Below are 19,071 nucleotides of genomic sequence, written 5' to 3'. Positions count from 1 at the left end.
TTAAACGGTCCCATCGTTCATTAGCCGTGTCATCCTGGAACTCAAGTTTCCCAAGAATATCACATTCAACTATTGCCATCATTTCTTCTCCCCACATTTTTTTTGACATGTTTGTACAGTAGGGGTTTTCTGCTTTTCCAACATCTTACAATAACAGAGCTCATGTTATAAAGCCAGCTGTTGTTATTCAGACTAACTTATACTTCTGTTGTGGGAAACGACTTGTACCCAAGGAGACATAACTCTGAGGATCTGGGTGTTTGACATTATAACCTATCAACAATACGTTTAACAACGTTGTTCAATAATGAGTAAACCATGCATGTGACTTTCCCGTAATGCATACATGCATGTAATGGTTACACCAACATAAACTATCTTTAATACCCCATAACCCCACGTTATTCAGTCTTGTATATTTATTGGTAGCAGGTGTCCTGAATGTAAAACAATTAAGACAGGGAATGTGTTGTAGCTGTAATATCAGTGGTACAGTTTCAATAGCTCCCATTATTTTAGAGAATTCAAGACCGTGTTAGACTCCAATCTTCTGATGTAAATTTAAATAAGCAAAAAGAAGTTATTTTTCTCCCGAGAAACACTCACAAGGGAGCACTACTAGAGCTAAATGTTGCATTTTATTGCTGTGCTGAAAACATTACAGATTCATTAATGTGGAAATGACCTCCATTTATTCTCTTAAGCATTCATTGCAAAGGCAATATGCAGCACGATGTCATTTTGTACAACACATTAAAACGGAACTCCTGTGGGTAACATTTGCGTTGATTTTTACTGTCAAAGACTCAGATTCATATCAAACTACAGAGTGAAACGGCACAGAGGAACACTACACGCTGCATGTTGTAGGGTGAGGCTGAAGTAAAAGAGCTTTGAATGTAACTCAGTCCACGCCACAGCTGCTGAGGCATTATAATGGTGTGTAATGGGGCCTTCTGCCAATATGCTCACTGTCTCTGAGAGCGAAAAATGCGCCCACAGTCAAAGCTGTTATCCAGCAGTCTCAGCTTTCAAAGACCAGAGATAGCACTAGTCATTATAAACCTGTGTGTGTGTGTGAATGCTTTCAAAATGGGGGCGATAACAACAAAATCGCTTAGTCATTTGAATTTGTAGTGTGAAATTGAATTGGTTTCATACAAATCACTGTAAAGATGTGGTGGGATTGTTTATGATTGTCCCACACTAAATGAACACGGTGTTATGTAGGGCAGTGAGAGTTTTCACATTGGTCGTCTAAATCACACTCCTCTGACAACAACCTAATGAAACCTCTCTGCAACAGACACCAGTTTATGAAGGACGAGCAGAAACATGGCTGCTCGCTCTCTCTGTCTTGCGTTGACCATCGGCTCCCTCTAGTGGTGGAGCACTGCAACAACACTGTGGTTGAAATACTCACCAGCAGTTCCAACTATCGTTTTCAAATAAAATATTACCCCTTACATGTCATAGCTGTTTGAAATAACTATACTTAATGCAATGATGTTATATATATCTGTGCAAAAATCTCCAAAAATCTTCTCAAGAACACAAATATTTCCAAGTGATTTATTGAGAATTCAAGCCATAAAGTATTTCCAGTGTCCTTAAATACAATGCCTCTGCCTTACGTTGTCCTCGTGCTTGCTTTCCGTGTTTTATTAACTGGAACAAAGAATCTTACAACAACATTACAACATTGAATCACCTTTGGTTACCTATACAAACTGGTTGGGAATACGCAGACATGCAAAAGATTGTTGGCTTCAAATTGTTTCTGCAGAAGAAGCCTTGAGAAATATTTAATTTGTCCGTATTAGACATTTTTAAAATGACAATTTAAAAGACATGAAAAGTTATAATGGAGAGAGCACATCAACAAAAAGCCTGCCATGATATTATCTTTTGGTGACATTGAATAAGATGCAAAATAAAACATAATAACAACATAATCCACAAAACAGTTCAACACTATTACATGATGGTTTACAACAGAACCCAGAAATAACTATAAAAGCATGAAATGAACAGAATTTAATTACAACAAAAACATGATATGAGGTCAGTGCACTGTACAGAAGATGAGTTTTAGTCAAACACACAGAGGAATGATCCACGCCGCTGTATTTTGGTTTGTGTTTTTCAGCATTATACTAAAGTTAAAGGTAAAACACAAAGTTTTTATTTACTTTGTTCCATTTAGAATCTATCATTTTATTTGGACATTTAATTTGGTCAGTGCATCAATTCAAAGAGATGTACTGCATGTAGTCATTTGGTATGTACTGCTGGTGGTGAAAAGTTCACTGACTGAGACTTCTGATCACAGTTACAAACTCTGCTTTATAAAACTGTATGCAGCCTAACAAAATCAAACATCAAAACCACGGTAAAACACCTTTCTTCTCAAAATCAAGTCAAATCAAAAACATGGAACTGTTTCCACAGATCATCAGTGTGTGGGCGGCTGCTGTGACTCATCCGCTGGCTTTTCTTCATGTTGCTTCTTTTCTATCTGGCAGCAGCTGGAACGCACATGACAACAGAGGAAACCACATTAGGATCAAGACCAAATCTACGTGATCAGAAAATAACACCAACGTACAAGCCTAACAAAACACCAATCGAAGTGTGTGTTCAGCTACACAGCAGTGCTGCATTGATTTAGTAATGGTCAGTATGCTTTAGATTGGAAAGGAAACAGGACCTGTTTCAGACACTGGAAAGAAAAATGTTAATATAACAGTTGATAGTCTCATTAAGCATCTAATTCAATCGAGGTCAAATTAACGCTCCTTTTTTTTTTTAAACGGACCAAAAACATTGTGACTCATTTTGGTTTTTTTGAACTATAACTCAAGACTGTGTGGGTGTGGCCAATCATTTATTGACTGATTCAGAATCAAAAGAGGAAGAAGAGACGCTGACATCTTGATAAATCTAGGTTAAGTGGTCATTTAAGCTCCTGTGAGGAACCGATTTTGGCTCCCCCCTGTGGACAAGATGGGACGATTTATATCTTTGTTGATTTCGTCCCGTACGTCTTTAAGCAACACTTTCTGACAATAAATCTACTCCTCCTTTATTTTGTGTATCTTATGTGTAACTCACAGTTAATCTTTGACGTGGACACTGTTTATAAAAGGCTGTTTGGGCCTCGTCTGACATACATAACATTACATTGTGCTACATTAGCAGACATTATAGTTGTCATACTCGCTAATACAGGATTTTAAAAAGAAGTTAAATTTTTTGAAAGTTGGACCAAAAGGTTTTATCTGGGAAGAGGGCAACATGGTTCACAGTCAGATAAAAATTTATAACCCCGAAATCCAAAGAAATCCAGTAGTCTGTGACAACATAAACACTTTCTCCCTCAGCAGAATTCCTAAAGCATGACTCCATTTCCCTCCAGTGTTGCAGCAATGTCCTCCAGGCCTGATTGTACGAGGGAAGGAAGGTAAGATATTTACTGCCCAGATTTATTTTGTTCACGGGAGGGGTCAAGGGGTACAGTCTGTGTACAAACCACGTCTGATACATGCACAGCCGGTGGATGTGCGCATACATTAAACCCACCATAAACACGCACACGCCTGAAGCGCCTGGGCCACAGTGACATTTACTGACCGCACAATAGCTCCCGTCCAAAATAATCTGTGTTTATGTTAGGAAGTCCCTATCTTTCAAGCCCGGCTGCTTGTTGGAGGGTGGGGGCGAAAATCGCAGGAAACACCTTCTGTCGGCCAGCTAAGCCCCACAAACCCGTGCTGCACAATGAGATATTAAAAGCCCGTTACTTCCCTGGAATAATTGCAAAACTGCGTCTGGAGCAACGGCTTGACCAAGTGATGGAAGAATGCACAAACAGAAGGAACTTGGAAGGAACTCTCGCAGGAAATAGGCGGAAGGCTGCTCACCGTTCTCTTCTCCGCCTGATGACTTCACCCCGAGGAGCATGACACCGTCTTTGGTGCTCTCAGGTCTGCTCTGGAAAGATGCACTGTGAAAGAGAGAAACACAGACAAAATAAAGAGCGCTTTGGATGTTTACACGTCTTTCAAATACAGTAGAAAGATCACTTACTTCTCAGTTCCAGTGTCGATGGTTTCTGAGGAGTAGAACACAATGGAAGACATCATCAACTCATCCATAAATAAGTATGATCTCATTTAAATGATAAGGGAATCATTACTCAATCCATCCAGTGCAAGCATCCATTTATAAAACCAACAGTGGATGCAATAGAGCTTTACTGAATGATATTTGTGTATCCACCTGTGTGATCGTGGAGCTTCTTGCATTTGAAATTGAGCACAATGGCAGCAGCAGCTCCCACCAGGAAGACAGGCAACAGAATCCACCACAGCCTATTGTCTAATAAAAGAAGTGGAGGAAAGAAACAGTTGTTAGCTTTAACATGTTTTTTTTGTCTCTGCAGTATACATATACTGTATAGTATATATACTTATACTGTATAGTATATGTATTACCAAATGGCAGGCGAGTAATTTAACTGTTGCAGCAACTCAAAGACAACCCTCTTTTGAATTGTTGTTGATTTTTATCATTGCTTTGTAAGGTGACCTTAGGTGTTTTGAAAGGTGCCTATAATTAAAAATGTGTTATTATTATTATTATTATTATTATTATAAAATTTGAATTAGACAATCAAGCCCAATTACTTAAACCTGCAATCTGTATGGCTAATTCCCTTCATCCCTATAGGACATTACAGTCAAGATATTAGCATCTGTCAATCATATACGTAGCTTGCTACATCTGTCTTTAACAGATTAAATGTAAAAAAAAAAAAAGTGCTCTTTTTTTAAATGTCTTTGGATAGTGATAACCAGATTTTGATTCAAGTGCCATTAAAGCGGCATGTTAGCCCAAGAATATGTCTCGGCCACTTCGCCACCTTGATTCAGTCTGAATAAAAACTGAAACATCACGCCATCTGTTTGATTGAAGGCTATCATTTTGCGTAACCTTGGGCAACCATCAGGAGGCGGCTAATGCTACAGAACTTGTTTGATTCTGGTACAATACATGGCCAGATACAGTTTGTAGCCATCCCTTAATGGGGTATACATCTACATAGCATCTGGGAGACACAGACACCTTTTTTTTTGGGCTTCCTGTGTAATCAGTGCTCAGCAATACTGCAGATAATTATATATGGAGAATAGTTAAAGCTACATCGTGGAGCGGGATTACATCACAGCTGATGTGTACAGTCTCTTTTTTCTCCTCCACATGGACTGTTTTCCTGCATACATCCAATACTCCCAGAAACGCTAGTTGATGATAAAAATGTAACCAGAACGCTGCTAATGCCAACAATAACATCACGTCTGCAGATTCTGTATTTGAATGCAGGATCTGTTTGCAGAGATGAATTTGATATAACAGTCTATAGACAAGTTTTTAAAACATTACCTGATTTTTTGGGGGGGTCTTTCTCACCATTGCCAGTTTGAGATCCTTTGAAAAGAACACAACGATGAAATTATCATCAACAAAAACGATAAAGCTTCAATGAATTTGTGATTTCATGATTGATTCCGTTCAACACTGTAAACACTAACATGCACAAACTGTAATGATATGGACCTATGGGTCTGAAATAAAGTATAAAGTAAAGTCAAATATAACTCACCAGCTCCTTTCTCTTTGGCTTCTCCTTTCTCCGTATGCGGCATCACTGGAGGTCTAACAGTTTGATGCGATACTAGCAGATAATGACAAAAAATATAATTAATTTATACCATAAATAACATGATAAGTCTATTTCAAATACAAAGTTCAGTATTTACCTTTCCTCATTTAAAGAATTATCTATCAACTAATAAAAGCATCAACCTTATAGGGAATGTCAAGAAAACAATTGAATTTGTTTACGTTAATTTTCTCATTTTAATGAAGATTATAAGAAGGAAAACCTGAAGAGTTTGTTCTTAACAAAAAAAAACATTATTTTTTTACAAATATATACTTTACCTGGGGCAGTATTAGTTGTACCTGCAGATATTACAGAAAAGAACAATGTAATGTGAATTAAAAGCATCTATACCAATTCTTCTTAAATTAAGTTTACAACAAATATTTGATAGGATTTTAAAATGAAAAACAAGAAGGGGTCTTGGAACATACCTTTTCCTGTTTTCTGTTTCTCAGTGGTCTCTTCAACTTCTGAAAAAAAAAAATCAAACTAGTTTAATAATGGTGCAAAAAAAAAAAAGGGTTGGATAGTTAAATCCATATATGTTAAGTTTGCTGACTGCAGTCACCCTTCTGTGTCTTAGCTTCAGTGACATTTATTGTCTCTGTTGAGTCATTTCCAGGAAAGGAGTTAGGGTGTTGAGAAGATCTTGGCTGCAAAGTGCCATTTTTCATAGCTTAAAGAAAAAAAAAGACAAAACAACTTGAAACATTTAAATCAAATCTCTTCTGTAAAAATAATAATAATTCCAGTTCATATGTGGTGTTTTAACATCATACTAATGAAAAACTTACTGTCATTGTTTGGCAAGTCAACGACAGCAGGTGTACCAGTTACAGCCTTGTGGTCTGTTGGTACTGTTGTAGTAGGAGCAGGCTTCTCTGTCACTGGGGCGTTTCCATCTGCATTAGCTAGAATTAAATACAGTGAATTAAAGACCTTTTCTGGAATTTCATTGGATTGCAACTTGCAGACAAGCTTCCAGTTAACAAAATGCTTACTCACTGGGGGAAACAGGAGAAAGAGCTGGAGTTATTCGGGCGGTTGTAGGTGCTGCTGTTGAGCCTGTGAGAGGCAGTGGGCCTCCTGCTTTTGCATCTGTTGGTGTTGGTGTTGGTGCTGGTGCTGTTAAACAAGGGGATAGAAAAATAAAAATAAAGTAGTTGCTTAGGGTTTTTTTTTTTTATTATAAAACCTGAGAACTCTTGTCATGAACAGTCTTAAAGTAACCCAGAAGTACAAACATATTTTCTTGATAAAGAAATAAGATGCAGCGAAGTAAATGTACAGATAAGTTCTGCCTACAAAAATGTTTTCTTTGCCAATTATTCCATCATTTAAATGTATTTAAAGCTTTGTTTGAAATACATAAACTCCTACAGTTACAGTCACTGACTCACGTACTTCGACCTGTTTAGTTGAAGGCTTTAGCTAAGGAGGAAAGTAGCTATCAGCTCAGGTTATCTCAGTACAAAGATGTTCTGTGGGCCTACATGGAAGATGTAGAAACAGCTAGCCTAGCTTTGTCAAAATATGAAAGCTAACTTTCAAACAAGCTGTGTTGTTATGTTCAAAACTCAATACTATAACCCGTTTGTTAGCTAATACCAGACGATAACAACACACTACGTGATAGTTTATTTATTTATTTATTTATTATTATTATTGTTGTAAGATGGAGATGAGATTTATTAGTGTAACGGCGCTTCTTGGATGATGTTGATTATCCTCAGTTGTCTTGTCGTTAACTATAACACTAAACATACTTAATTAAAGATATATATATTCGGGTGTGGGTAAGTAAAAGCACGGGGACAACTTCTGCTGTGCGTCTCATACTTTTAATGTCCGTCCGTAACAGAGCATGACATATCCAGACTGAACAACAACAACAACAACAGCGACACCTTACTTGTCTTAAAGCAATATCACTCCTCCAACCGTAACCATGGGTAACCTTAAAGGCACAGCGCATCATGTCAAACAGATCCTCGTGTAAAGTACAAATTGTAAATATAAATGAAATTAGCATTAAATCAAATAATGTATATTATCTCAACCTGAGAAAAGTAAAGATCTATAAAATAAAACTTCACAAAAATGAATCTCATCTCCATCTTACATTATTATTTTATAAGTGCAATAGAGTGACAAACTGGTGACATATACATAACAAATGAGGCACAAAATAACAAACCGAGGTAGAAGAGAGCTGAGGAGTTGAGCAGTGTGTGTTGAATATGTTGACGTTAAACAATGTTGTGGTGTGAGAGGTGAGAGTTTGTGTAATGATTATGTTTTATGACTGCAGCCGGAGTTTTTGGGTTTGGTTTGAGCGTTTGATTTGATTTGAGGGTAGTAAATACTGATTTTCATTTTTTACTTCTATCCAGCAAACAAATGTGAGAATATCCCAAGATGTAGAACTGTTACCTTAATACTTTACTTACCTGATGGCACTATTGCTGGTATTGGGACTGAGTTATCTGATGAAACTGTAAAGCATAACACAACTGTTAAAACACTGCACATTTGTATTTGTACCAGGTGGATCTGCAAAGTCTTACATTGGCTATGAACATTTTCATAAATATAAATATATTTCTGTAAATTGGTTGCTGTAGGCTACACAAGCCGGGGTTCTTTGGGTTTGGTTTGAGCGTTTGATTTGATTTGAGGGTAGGATGGCGGGAGAGGCCAAGCTATTATTTTTTCTTTTCTTTGGCCCGGTCCTGCATGAGCAGCAGCCCCCGAAGACCCTCAGGAGGGGACTTGTCACTTGCAGGACCCGGCCTGTTCAGCAAGCACACGAGAGGGGGGGGGGGGGGGGGGGGCACCAGACCCCAAGCAGAGGGAAGCCCGCCCCCCCTACCCCCCAAATGCAGCAGTCTGTATTATTATTGTCATTCTCCTCCCTCATGAGCATCCTTTGGGTGGTATGACAGAGTGTGTGTGTGTGTGTGTGTGTGTGAGAGGAAAGAGTGATATATATATTAAAAAATAATTGCGTTCCAGTTGATCTCACTGATCTCGAAAAACAGGCGAATGTTTGGAACGTAGCTCGGTTAGCTCAGCGCAAATACTTGTAGGCCTAACAGATTTAAACTGTTTTCTGGCTCTGTAAAAAGATAACAAAATCTGCCTACCCTATTTCCTTAGCTTACTATTTCTGACATGTATAGGGAGGGGTTTTGTGTCCCTGTGAAAGTGGATGGCAGGTAACATGTTTGGGAAGACATTTCTTAATTCTCCTATCAAACAAGTAGGCTAATTATGTTATAAAATCTGAAAACTAAAATCATCAAAACGAGCAATTTTAAATGTAATGGGGGCTACGTGTCCTTGTAAAATTCAATTAGCAGGTTAGCAGGTACGATGTTAGTAGAAAATTGTTTTTAGGAATCAGAAAACAGACTAAATACGTGGACGACAGAATTATAGTTATTAACTTGTGGTAGCTGAATTTCCGAATTTTCAACCACAGAGAAGATATTTATTTTCTGGGAGCTGTATTTGTGCTAGGCTAAGCTAACTGGCTATTGACTCTAGCCTTATACTGTAAAAATAAATACTGATTTTCATTCTTTACTTCTATCCAGCAAACAAATGTGAGAATATCCCAAGATGTAGAACTGTTACCTTAATACTTTACTTACCTGGTGGCACTGTTTTTGGTGTTGGGACTGAGTCATCTGATGAAACTGTAAAGCATAACACAACTGTTAAAACACTGCACATTTGTATTTGTACCAGGTGGATCTGCAAATCTTACATTGGCTATGAACATTTTCATAAATATAAATATATTTCTGAAGAGTAAATTGGTTGCTGTAGGCTAATTTTGGTCACAATGTTTTGAACAATTGGTTATCTAGAAATCCGTAATACATACATCCTGAGGACCCGAGCATCACTTTGTCTATGTAAGACATTTCTTCTGACAGATTCTCTATTCTAGGTTCACTGTTGCATATTTTCACCATTCCTGTTTGGCACCGCTTTAAAGCCTGAAGTCTGAGACAAAGACTTGCCCTTGCCCTAAGTGTCAGACGAGGGATGAGAATGTAAAATAGTTGAGGTGGATTTCCTCTGTTCCGAGTGCTGCAGCAGTGTGAAGCTGCATCCTGTCCCAGACACACTATTGTTGTCCCTTGAGCTGAGCAGCTGAGCTTCCTGTCTTCACTGCTGTCAGTAATGATGCTGTTCAACATATTTCACACAAGAGGCGCCACTAAACCGCCCAACTGCACGTTTCAGGAAAGACCACATGAAATGAATGAGTCAAATAGTTTTGGGGCTGCCAACTACAAATCAGGACTCAATTATTAATGAGCAATGGTCAATTCCTTTAAGTAATTCAAAACAAGTCCAAGTACGGCCTCAGGTAGTAGTAGGCCTTCTACTTTTAAATGAACCAGAGTCAAGCCTTGAGTATTTTTTGATCAAGTTCAGATTGAATCTCAGGTCCATAAAGTATTTCCAAACAAGGTCAAGTAGGTGCGTAATATTTCAAAGAAATCCCCAAGTCTCAAGTTCTGTAATTCCTTCTAAACAATGCTGAGTCACTTTCTAATTATCTTCGATCTAGTCTCAAGTTACATTTCATAGGCTTTAATTGATTCAAGAAAAATCCAATTCAAGTTATTTTGGATCGTAAGTAAGACAAGTTCAAATAAGTCTCAAGTATTCAAAAGAGATTCACAAACCTCAAGTTATTCAGACAATCAGACGAGTCAAAAGAAGTATTTCAGAGCAAGTCGTATCCTCGAATTTATTTGGGAAAAGTCCAAGTTAAACCTAAAGCAATGAGCAAGTCCCATCTCAAGTCCGTAAAACTGTCGAGGCACGTCAAAGGCGGTCTTGTTTTGAGACAATTAAAAGTGGATTCTCACAGATGTTTAGGAAGTCAAAGAGAAGTTGTGAGTATTCCAGAGCACACACTAGTCCCAAAAGGTCTTTGAGACACAGGTCAAGTTTGGTGATCAAGTCTCACTTTAAAATGTCGACACCTTCGAGTTATTTGAAACATGTCCAACTAGAATCTCATTTAAATATTTTAAATATATCTACATTTTCTGTATTGTTCAAACTATTATATTTACTTTTAATGTAACTATGTATATCCTAACATTCCTTATTTGACACTTTATGGTTTATGTAAATATATACTGGTGTAATTCTCCTCCAGTCCACTTGATGATGTAAGTGGACCCCACTCTCCACTGCGTGTTGACACTCCCACGCTCTGAAGAAGACCCACTGTGGTCCAAACAGGTCTGTGCTTCTTTTTACTAGAATCTCAAGAATATGATGCAAGAGTCAAATTAAATGTAATGTTTTAAGTAAAGCCCCAAATCAGGTCTAAAGTCCTCTGGGACAAGTCAAAGTCATGCCAAGTAAAGTATTCTAAATCTCGTAATGTGCACTATTAAAATTACTGACATTTGTTTAAATTGTAAAGGACAATTACAACCTTTTTTTTGCTACATTGCAACTTCAGATATGCTGAATATAATAAAGTTAATGTTAAATTGCCAGGCTTAAGAAATATTTCAAAAATGTCTTTTTTTTTGTTCTGTGGAAAAAGAGGATTATAAATTTCAGCTTCAAATCTCCTGTCGGGCGAGCCGTACTCAGGGCGAGGGTGTTTCCTCCAGATGTCTACTGCTGAACGCTTGAAGCTGTGTTTTTTTTGTTTTGTTTTTTTTTGCCAGTGGGGACGTTTGGGTCTCAGGACAATGATCTGTTGCCTCTGTGAGAGAGGGGGCAGTTTGGTTCCCACTGGCTATCTGACGTGAGATCACCTATCTGCCTGACGCAGAACAGTTAACAGTTCTTTTGGCTCTGAGCAAGGAAAACAAACAAATTGAGAGCCAGCCTCTTTTTCCTTTCCTTCAACAAGGAGACACTCCTCTGTCTGCTTATTACATGAAACTGAGGTTGTTATTGTATGTGACGTCTATTATCCATGATCAAACCTAAATTCTATCTTCACTTTGTCTAATTATAGCAACTAGTTGTGATCTTGTCTGCTCACATAGACACACACTGATCTCAGACTAAATGAACGGAAATACACTTATCTAGTGGATGTCTCCAAGGTACCGTTCAAAGTGTGAGTGTCTTTTGACAACACTGTGATTTCTATCTTTGCACATACCAAAGGAAAACTAAACAACATGACAAAAAAAAACAAAAGTAAAACTTATAACGAATCAGAAATAAAGCGGTGGCACAGTACACAAAAAATCTTACAACACTAAATCCAATTTTATAATTTTGAACTTGAGTTGTGAAAGTATTCAATTTGTCTCGACAAATCAGTAAAGGTTGACTCGTCCATGCACTTCCCAGGCACAGTACCAAAACTAAATTTTCGTTAAGGTCTGTTCAGGACTATTTAAGGCCCTTAGCTGTAATTCTTTGAAATAACTGCATGTTTTTCGGCAAAGACGTCTAAACAGTTCTCCTACCTGGTGTTAGATTGTGGACAGATGCAAGCAGAACCAGGACAACAACCCTGACAGTCTTCATGGTGATTCCACGGCCCCTGAACTCCTCCGACTTCTTCCTCAGACTGCAGCAGAGTGGTCAGTGGAAAAGGTGTCCAGGCTTGGGCGCTGGGCTGCTGATGCTTATTTTGGCACTTCCTTTAGATAAAGAACGGGAGGAAATACACTGGCTTCCCCCCCTGACGTACAGTGGGTGGCAGTGGGGACCGGCACAAGGCAGTCAGTGGCTGCAAACCTGTGTCCATTTAAAAGGAATCTGGGTTTTACGTGTTTGAATGCATCACTAACTCCCTGACCAGTTGGGAGGAGAATGGGACTCACCCTCCTACCTATTGCTACTACACAATTTCATTTGTTGTCTCTCAAATAAAGAATGTTAACTCCAGTTTAAATAAACAATATCCAAGAATTGTATGGAAGTGATCATATAAGAGAAACAAAGACGTTAAGTACTTTGGAATAACTAGCTTTGGCACCGATTCTCAAACCCCATCCATGGAAAAACAGGAAACACTTGCATCACATTTCAGACTGATACCAACTTTAACACGGCAAACATCGAAACAAACAAACAGAAGAAACTGGATTGAATGGAGTTACAAATGTTTTGTTGAATCGTGGTTGGAACAAATGACAAAGAGCCAAGTCTTGATTACTCAGGGGAGCTGCTTAAATTCCAGCTATTACATCTGACTATTCTTCATTGTTTATGTAACCGTGCCTTCACAAAGCATGGACATGACCTTAGGTGGTTAACCATTCAGACTATTGAGGCTACATAAACCAAAAGCTAAATCTATTTTCAATTCTTCAGGTGAATTGATAGTTTGACTTCCCGTGATTTTAAGAAAAAAGAAAACGATTACATTGGCTTTTAAATGAATCTACTATACAACAAGTAGATGTATTTTTTGCTGTCTTCATATTGTCCCTCTTAGGCTACAAAATCAAGCTCCTGTTTTTTGGCCCTCCCGAAAAAACAGGATGTCAGAGTTTACTTCCTTTGGTTTGAGCATTGTGTTTGATTTGGGCTGAAGAGACCGAAGAAAGCATTTTTCAGAAACCAGTGACGAGAAAATACAAGCCCATAAGTTAAATTTAGCTTTTATTTATTATTTAATTGTACAACTACTTAAAAAACTAGAGGCTTATTGGGTTTTTGAAAGTAAATCACTCAAATCAGTGCTAAAAAAAAACAACTTTTTCATACACAATCATGTGTATTGTAAGGAAGGAAGCCAGTGTATGCCAGAAATCTTGGCTTCACCTTCTTGGTTTAATCAAACAAGTCAACAAGGTTCATAAAGAGGAAACACCTTTGCAAAGAAATTGCCAAGGACTACTTTCCCATCTACATACTGAGCAGGTGATGCCAAAATCATTAGCTGTGGAACCGTACACAGCCAAGACAAACACGGATTTACTGAGGAGTACTAAAGCAGGGTAAGATTAACTCTGAACCCCCTCTTGAACTCTCTAAGGTGTTAATTGTTTAGGTAAGAAATTCCTGCATGTGTGATTTATGGATGACAGCGACTGTTTCCTGTCACCTTGTTGGAAAACATCACGTAGCTCTCCGATGCAGCTCTATCACTCCGAATGCAAAAAACGCCCAAAGGACTATGTGTATTATGTATTAGATTTTATTTTACATGGTTGCATATTCATCGGTGGAGGACTGAGGGGCAGCCCGAGTCACACACGCAAACACACATACAGGAGAAGCGGCTTCATTTCAAGTTGAAATTCATGCACATTTTTATTGAACAGTTATATAAAATACTTTTCATAGTTGCAAGTGCATGCCTCATCTGCCAACAGTTTTGAAGTTAAATTACAAAAGCAAGGCTTCATGTCGTGTAGTGAATTACTTGGGCACTTAAGCAGTTCTTAAAAAAGATTGAAGTATTTTTTTTTTTGTTTCATCTTAAAGTATTGAGCAGTATCAAACCTGTAACTGATATACAAAGCAGAGTTCCAAATAATAGTAGTAATAAGAATCAAATTACACTTTCTGTGGCACATTTACAAAACAGAACAAAACCGATTTTACCTGTTATATGACACAAACAGCTAATCATGCATTTTTGAGTTACACATGTAACCACACACCTCACAAGAATTGTCAAACATGCTTAATTGGACTGTGTGCACTGACAAGCGCAGGTTAAAAATATGATTTCTCATCCATCGTAGATCATTAAATGCTTCAATTACAAAAGAAGTTGAAGGCATAGAGCATCATGGTTTGAATTGAAACTATGCAGATATATCCAGTATATGTTCACTAAAGCGCAATATATTTCAAAACAGGCCTCCACAGCCAAGGTATTCAGATTTTCTATTTCCTTTGTTTGATTTTTATAAAACATGCATAGCCAGACACTTGAAGTTTATTGTATTCTTTTTTTTACACAATATAGGTTCTCTATTTTTACTTTGTTCGCAATACTTAAAAAGAGAAAAATTAACACTCAATTCCAGCAAGCCACGATAAATCTACCCCCCCCTTCCCTTCCAAAAGAGACAAAAAATAAACATATTTGCAAATGATAGATAGGTAAATGTAAATTCCAGTTATGAAACTCAAGAAAATAGGTATTCATTACGGAGTTATTTAGCCATTATACAGAAAAATCAGGTCAAAGCACACACCAAAAGAACCTGAGGTAAGCATAATATGTACAAAACCATAAAACGTTCCATTATTTGGCATTTCGACAACATTGCAACATTCTTTTTAAGACTGCCTAATTAATTTTCAGAGCTATTTTAAAAGAGTAGCAAAAAAAAGTTATCAATAAATAGTCCTTATTTAGTTTGTACACCCTTATATGTTAAAAACATTATCTCATGTTCTGTCCTTTTAGTGCTGTATTTTTGTAAACGTACAATAGTTAGTAAGAAGTTAACACGACTTTCCGTTTCGGTGTCAATGAGCAAGGGTCGTTCAAGAAATAGAATAAAAGAAGTCAGCTTTAAGATCTCTCTGTCCCCTCTCCCTCTCTCTCTCTCTCTCTGACATACTGCAGTGTGGTGGACAATCAAGCACAACAAAGGCCCGACCAATCAGAAATGTGAACCGGCAATAACTTAGCAGATTTGACTATGAACTAATATTTTGAAGGCATATCCAAAGACTAGCAAGTGAGATGTCCCCCCCCAGTGTGAGCCGTAGATGCCTCTCCTCCTCCGCTCTCTTAACACTCCTTCACCCCTTTTCTGTGTTGGCGGGCCGTGATGAGGCTGGGGGCGGGTTGGCCCCATCGGCCAAGCTAGCGCCCATGCTGCTGGCCTTCACTGGATGTTGCTGCCACTGCTGGTGCTTCCCTTGGCGTCCGTGCCGTTGGTCTCCGAGGACAGGGCCTTGTTGAGCGAGTTCAGGCTGGCGTCGGAGGGCAGGGCATCTCGCCGCGGCGGCATCCTCTCGTTGATGCGATCCAGGCCCTTTGCTTCCGCAAAGCTCGTGATCTTGTGCTGGGGCGAGAAGCCTTTGATGGCTGTGGGTGCAAGAAAAAAAAACAAAAAAGGGAAAAAGGGGGAGAGAAATAAGGTTCGATATTCCAGGGGCAGGATGAAATGATTCAAAGAATGGGGTCACGCTTTCTCACATTCAGCCACACATCACCAGACGTCGTTATCTTTTGTTTTGTTTTCTGAGAAAACAACAAGTAAAGGCTGCATCTGAGGTACTTTAAGCTCATTCACTGGAAGGAAATCCATGAAGAAGTGTAACTGCAGAGCATGCTAACGCTAATGATAACTGCGTGATGTAGAGCCCTGAAGAAATAAGTGTTACAGAATCCTTCAGAGAAGAATATTCTTTTCTCTCAAACGTGGGGTTGGATGAGTCGGCTTGCCTTGCCTCAAATAGTGACAGCATGGTCAAACAGCTAGCTTGCATCTCTTTGATCTAATACACTGCCTGCTAACATCTCATGAGTTGACGAGTTACAATGAATTATGTTTGTTAAACCAGTAACGACTAATGACATGACTGAAATGAAGATACTGTGTGGTATAAATTCTAAGTCAATAGAAAATGTTAGCTTAGCCATGCTGACTAAAAAATTCAAGCAACGCAGCTTATTTCCCAACATGAACTGAAACCTAAAAATGTATAATATTCCCTAAATGTGTTTAGTCTTTAATGAACAATAGAATATATTTGATAGTGTTTTAACACATGGATCATCGTGAAGTTTAGTCATACAGTAACAGATAAACAATAAGTATAGAAGAACTACTTTCCATGAAATGACAACACATTAACACCATTTGTCAACGTTGTAAAATGATAGAACTGCACAGACAAAGGATGTAATAATCCTTCTAGATCTAAAGTGGGGACGTCTGAACATCAGGGTCAACAGGTTTTCACTGTGCGATCAATCCATCATTAATCATATCTGCTGACGTCCGTCTACAATTTCGTCCTGCTTTTTTTTTTTCTTCCAGATTGAAATCGTTGTATGCACTCTACAGAAATACATGTAAGTGTACGGTGCATGTTTTTTTATTCGGGCACATTCAAAGAACATCTGAAGACCCCGAAAAATCCAGATCGTCCCGTCACGTCACAGATAAGAAAAATAACATGAAAAAAAAAGAAAAAAAAAAACGACAAAAGGGGGAGAAGGAAGAACGATCAAAGAGACCAAAGAAGAAGGAGGGGATAGAAAAGGGAAACACTGGAGTGGAGCCCACTGAGACATTCACTTCCACAAAAGAGGACCACGTTGAGACTGAGCTCACGTACAAAGACACTACAGAGGTACTTGGGGTGCTAACGACTTGTTTAGTCTGCTTGGAGCATGCAGCAATTAAGGGTTCACTGGAAGTTATGAGGGGTGGAGGTCACAATGTCATTCAGACTGGAGGGAATTTTGGATTAGCTGGTTTATTTAAATACCTTGAAATGAATGAAATCAGGCTGATCTGATACAAAAATATCATTTTATCAACTTAACACTATTTATTTTAGATTTTTGATTCAATTGTAGGTCTTTTTATTTTAATGTTCAGCTTGATCTGAATTCATTTCAGTCGACTTTGAACTGTGCAAAGTTTACATTTTGTCACCTCCACCTTTCATAAAGGCTGGGGGTCTTTAGGGTGATATAAACTATGATTGCAAAGAAGATGACCCTTTACTAAATGAGCCAAGGGGGCATTATTATTTTTTTTTAGGACAATTTGGGGGGGGGGGGGGGGGGAGTGTGGGGCATGATGGGTAGCGTAGTTGTGTTGCTGCATAGCACAGGTCAGACACAGGTTATTAGCAGCTCACAGGAAAGAACACGACACAGCAGGGCCACAGAGGATCCACATGGAGAGAGAGAGAGAAGCAAGAGAAGTGTCTCGACACTACAACGGACTGTCCTCTGTGGGGGCTAAAGAGGAAGTACTGCACAATTCCAACGTAAATAGCAGCTGGCAGACTACTATTTAGCTCGCAGTTGAGGTTGTTCTTGCGCCAAAGGGGGTAGTATGAATACAAAAAAACAGAGAAGGTTTTAGGGAGACTCCGATTTGGATTTCAAAGCCTCCTGTGGAGCATTTCTCTCTTCTAATTTGGATTCAACTCTAAAGAAAGCTGTGTTATTGTTTTATTTACACAACAGCAACAACAATGCACAACTGCTTCAGCCGTTTCAAAGGGGAAATACAATTTTTTTTATCTTTCATAGCAAGATTTCACTGGGTTGTGTGAGGGCAGAGCAGGGGGGGATGGGGGGGTTATCTCATGTGGTAAGAGTTACACCTCAGTGACATTTCAATGTTGAGTGTTTTCAATCAAACACTTGTTCTTTATATAGCTAAAGTGTAACCTACCACAAAGTCTGTGACTTGATGAAATATTGATGTATGAAGATCTAGAGGCCTGTGAGACTCTGGTTACTGTAGCTCGACCAATATCTGATTTCTGAGGCAGTTTATGACAATAAAATAAATACTTACATGCCCCTGTTTATAAATGTTGATGACCTGATGACGGCCTTGTATTTACACCTCTTACGTTATATGTCCTGAGAATTTTTCATCAGAAAGCAGGAATACAGATTTTTCTACACATGTCACTACAACATTAAAATTGAAGTTAAACTAAATGTGTGCGCTGCATGGAGCTAAAATATTCTTTTTTTTTCTGAGCTTGTAATAAGCTGCAGTCTTCATGAGAATGACTTGAAGGATTTGCTTTGCACTCACTTTAAATCACAGTCTGCTCTCTGTGATTTTGAAATCTGTGCTATGAAATCCCTTCCCCTTTAAAACTTGTGTGACCACAGGATTTCCTAATTACTTACTTCTTTTTTTTTTTTTTTTTTCCCTCCGTTAATACTATGCCACATTTTGTTAACCCAAACACCCAACACACTCTATTCAAGCACCAGCGAGATGGATGAAGAAAAAAAAAACAAAAGAAAACCCAGCGGACCCCCCTTGTCTATTGCCATGAAAAGCAACAGAAGAGGGCAGCCAGACCCATTTACCTTCGTCAGCCTCAATAGCTTCAATAGTAGCTGAAGAGAAGAAGAGGGGGGTTGCAAAACGAATGAGAGAAGTGAGCAGAGGAGTTCATTTTGTCCCAGGAACAAGTCAATGAGCAGCAAAGACAGCCAATGCCGACAACAAAGGTTAACTTCAACTCCACATTTTATGATCAAAGACACATGGATGTTAGCAAAGAAGGGGAGAAAAAGTGGAAGAGGAGAGGGATGAGCCTTAGCTTTTTGATGAGTTCCAGATCTGTAAAGGGAAGGCGAGAAATGTTTGTGGCAGCGAGCGACCTCATGGAGAGGATCGCATCTTTAAGGTACTTTGAAAAAG

At 38.5% G+C, this 19,071-nt stretch overlaps 2 protein-coding genes across 6 annotated transcripts in view; both read right to left on the bottom strand.

The window, feature by feature from the left end:
* Positions 1-1,558: 1,558 nt before the first annotated feature.
* Positions 1,559-12,497, bottom strand: LOC132958339 (mucin-2-like). The gene is made up of 14 exons (XM_061031089.1): positions 12,202-12,497; positions 9,385-9,429; positions 8,179-8,223; positions 6,734-6,853; positions 6,523-6,639; positions 6,297-6,404; positions 6,160-6,198; positions 6,007-6,027; positions 5,666-5,737; positions 5,446-5,490; positions 4,282-4,380; positions 4,090-4,114; positions 3,924-4,006; positions 1,559-2,528 (listed from the first exon to the last, which is right to left on the bottom strand). The coding sequence occupies exons 1-14, from the start codon at positions 12,260-12,262 to the stop codon at positions 2,515-2,517; spliced, it is 894 nt and encodes a 297-aa protein (XP_060887072.1). The 5' UTR covers positions 12,263-12,497; the 3' UTR covers positions 1,559-2,514.
* A 1,476-nt stretch (positions 12,498-13,973) lies between these two features.
* Positions 13,974-19,071, bottom strand: part of LOC132958764 (protein phosphatase 3 catalytic subunit alpha) — a 65,951-nt gene continuing 60,853 nt past the window's right edge. For 3 of the 5 annotated variants that reach the window (XM_061031801.1, XM_061031796.1, XM_061031797.1), the window contains 2 exons: positions 18,735-18,764; positions 13,974-15,740 (listed from right to left, as the gene is read on the bottom strand). In XM_061031801.1, coding sequence (XP_060887784.1) covers positions 15,538-15,740; positions 18,735-18,764 — 233 coding nt within the window. In that variant the 3' untranslated portion in view covers positions 13,974-15,537. The remainder of the gene's footprint in view (positions 15,741-18,734; positions 18,765-19,071) is intronic. The other 2 variants (XM_061031798.1, XM_061031799.1) reach the window with 1 other exon arrangement.

This window comes from Labrus mixtus, chromosome 23 (genome assembly GCF_963584025.1).
Source record: "Labrus mixtus chromosome 23, fLabMix1.1, whole genome shotgun sequence".
NCBI classification, from domain to species: domain Eukaryota; kingdom Metazoa; phylum Chordata; class Actinopteri; order Labriformes; family Labridae; genus Labrus; species Labrus mixtus.
The sequence above is the reverse complement of the archived record's forward strand: the minus strand, read 5'-3'. Positions and strand labels throughout refer to the sequence as shown.

Excerpts from the sequence above, each read along its gene's own strand:
- LOC132958339 (XM_061031089.1), bottom strand. The coding sequence starts at position 12,262 with ATGAAGACTGTCAGGGTTGTTGTCCTGGTTCTGCTTGCATCTGTCCAC. Across the intron at positions 6,405-6,522 it reads TGACTTGCCAAACAATGACA|CTATGAAAAATGGCACTTTG; the intron begins GTAAGTTTTTCA and ends TTTTTCTTTAAG. Across the intron at positions 6,199-6,296 it reads TGAAGCTAAGACACAGAAGG|AAGTTGAAGAGACCACTGAG; the intron begins GTGACTGCAGTC and ends TTTTTTTTTCAG.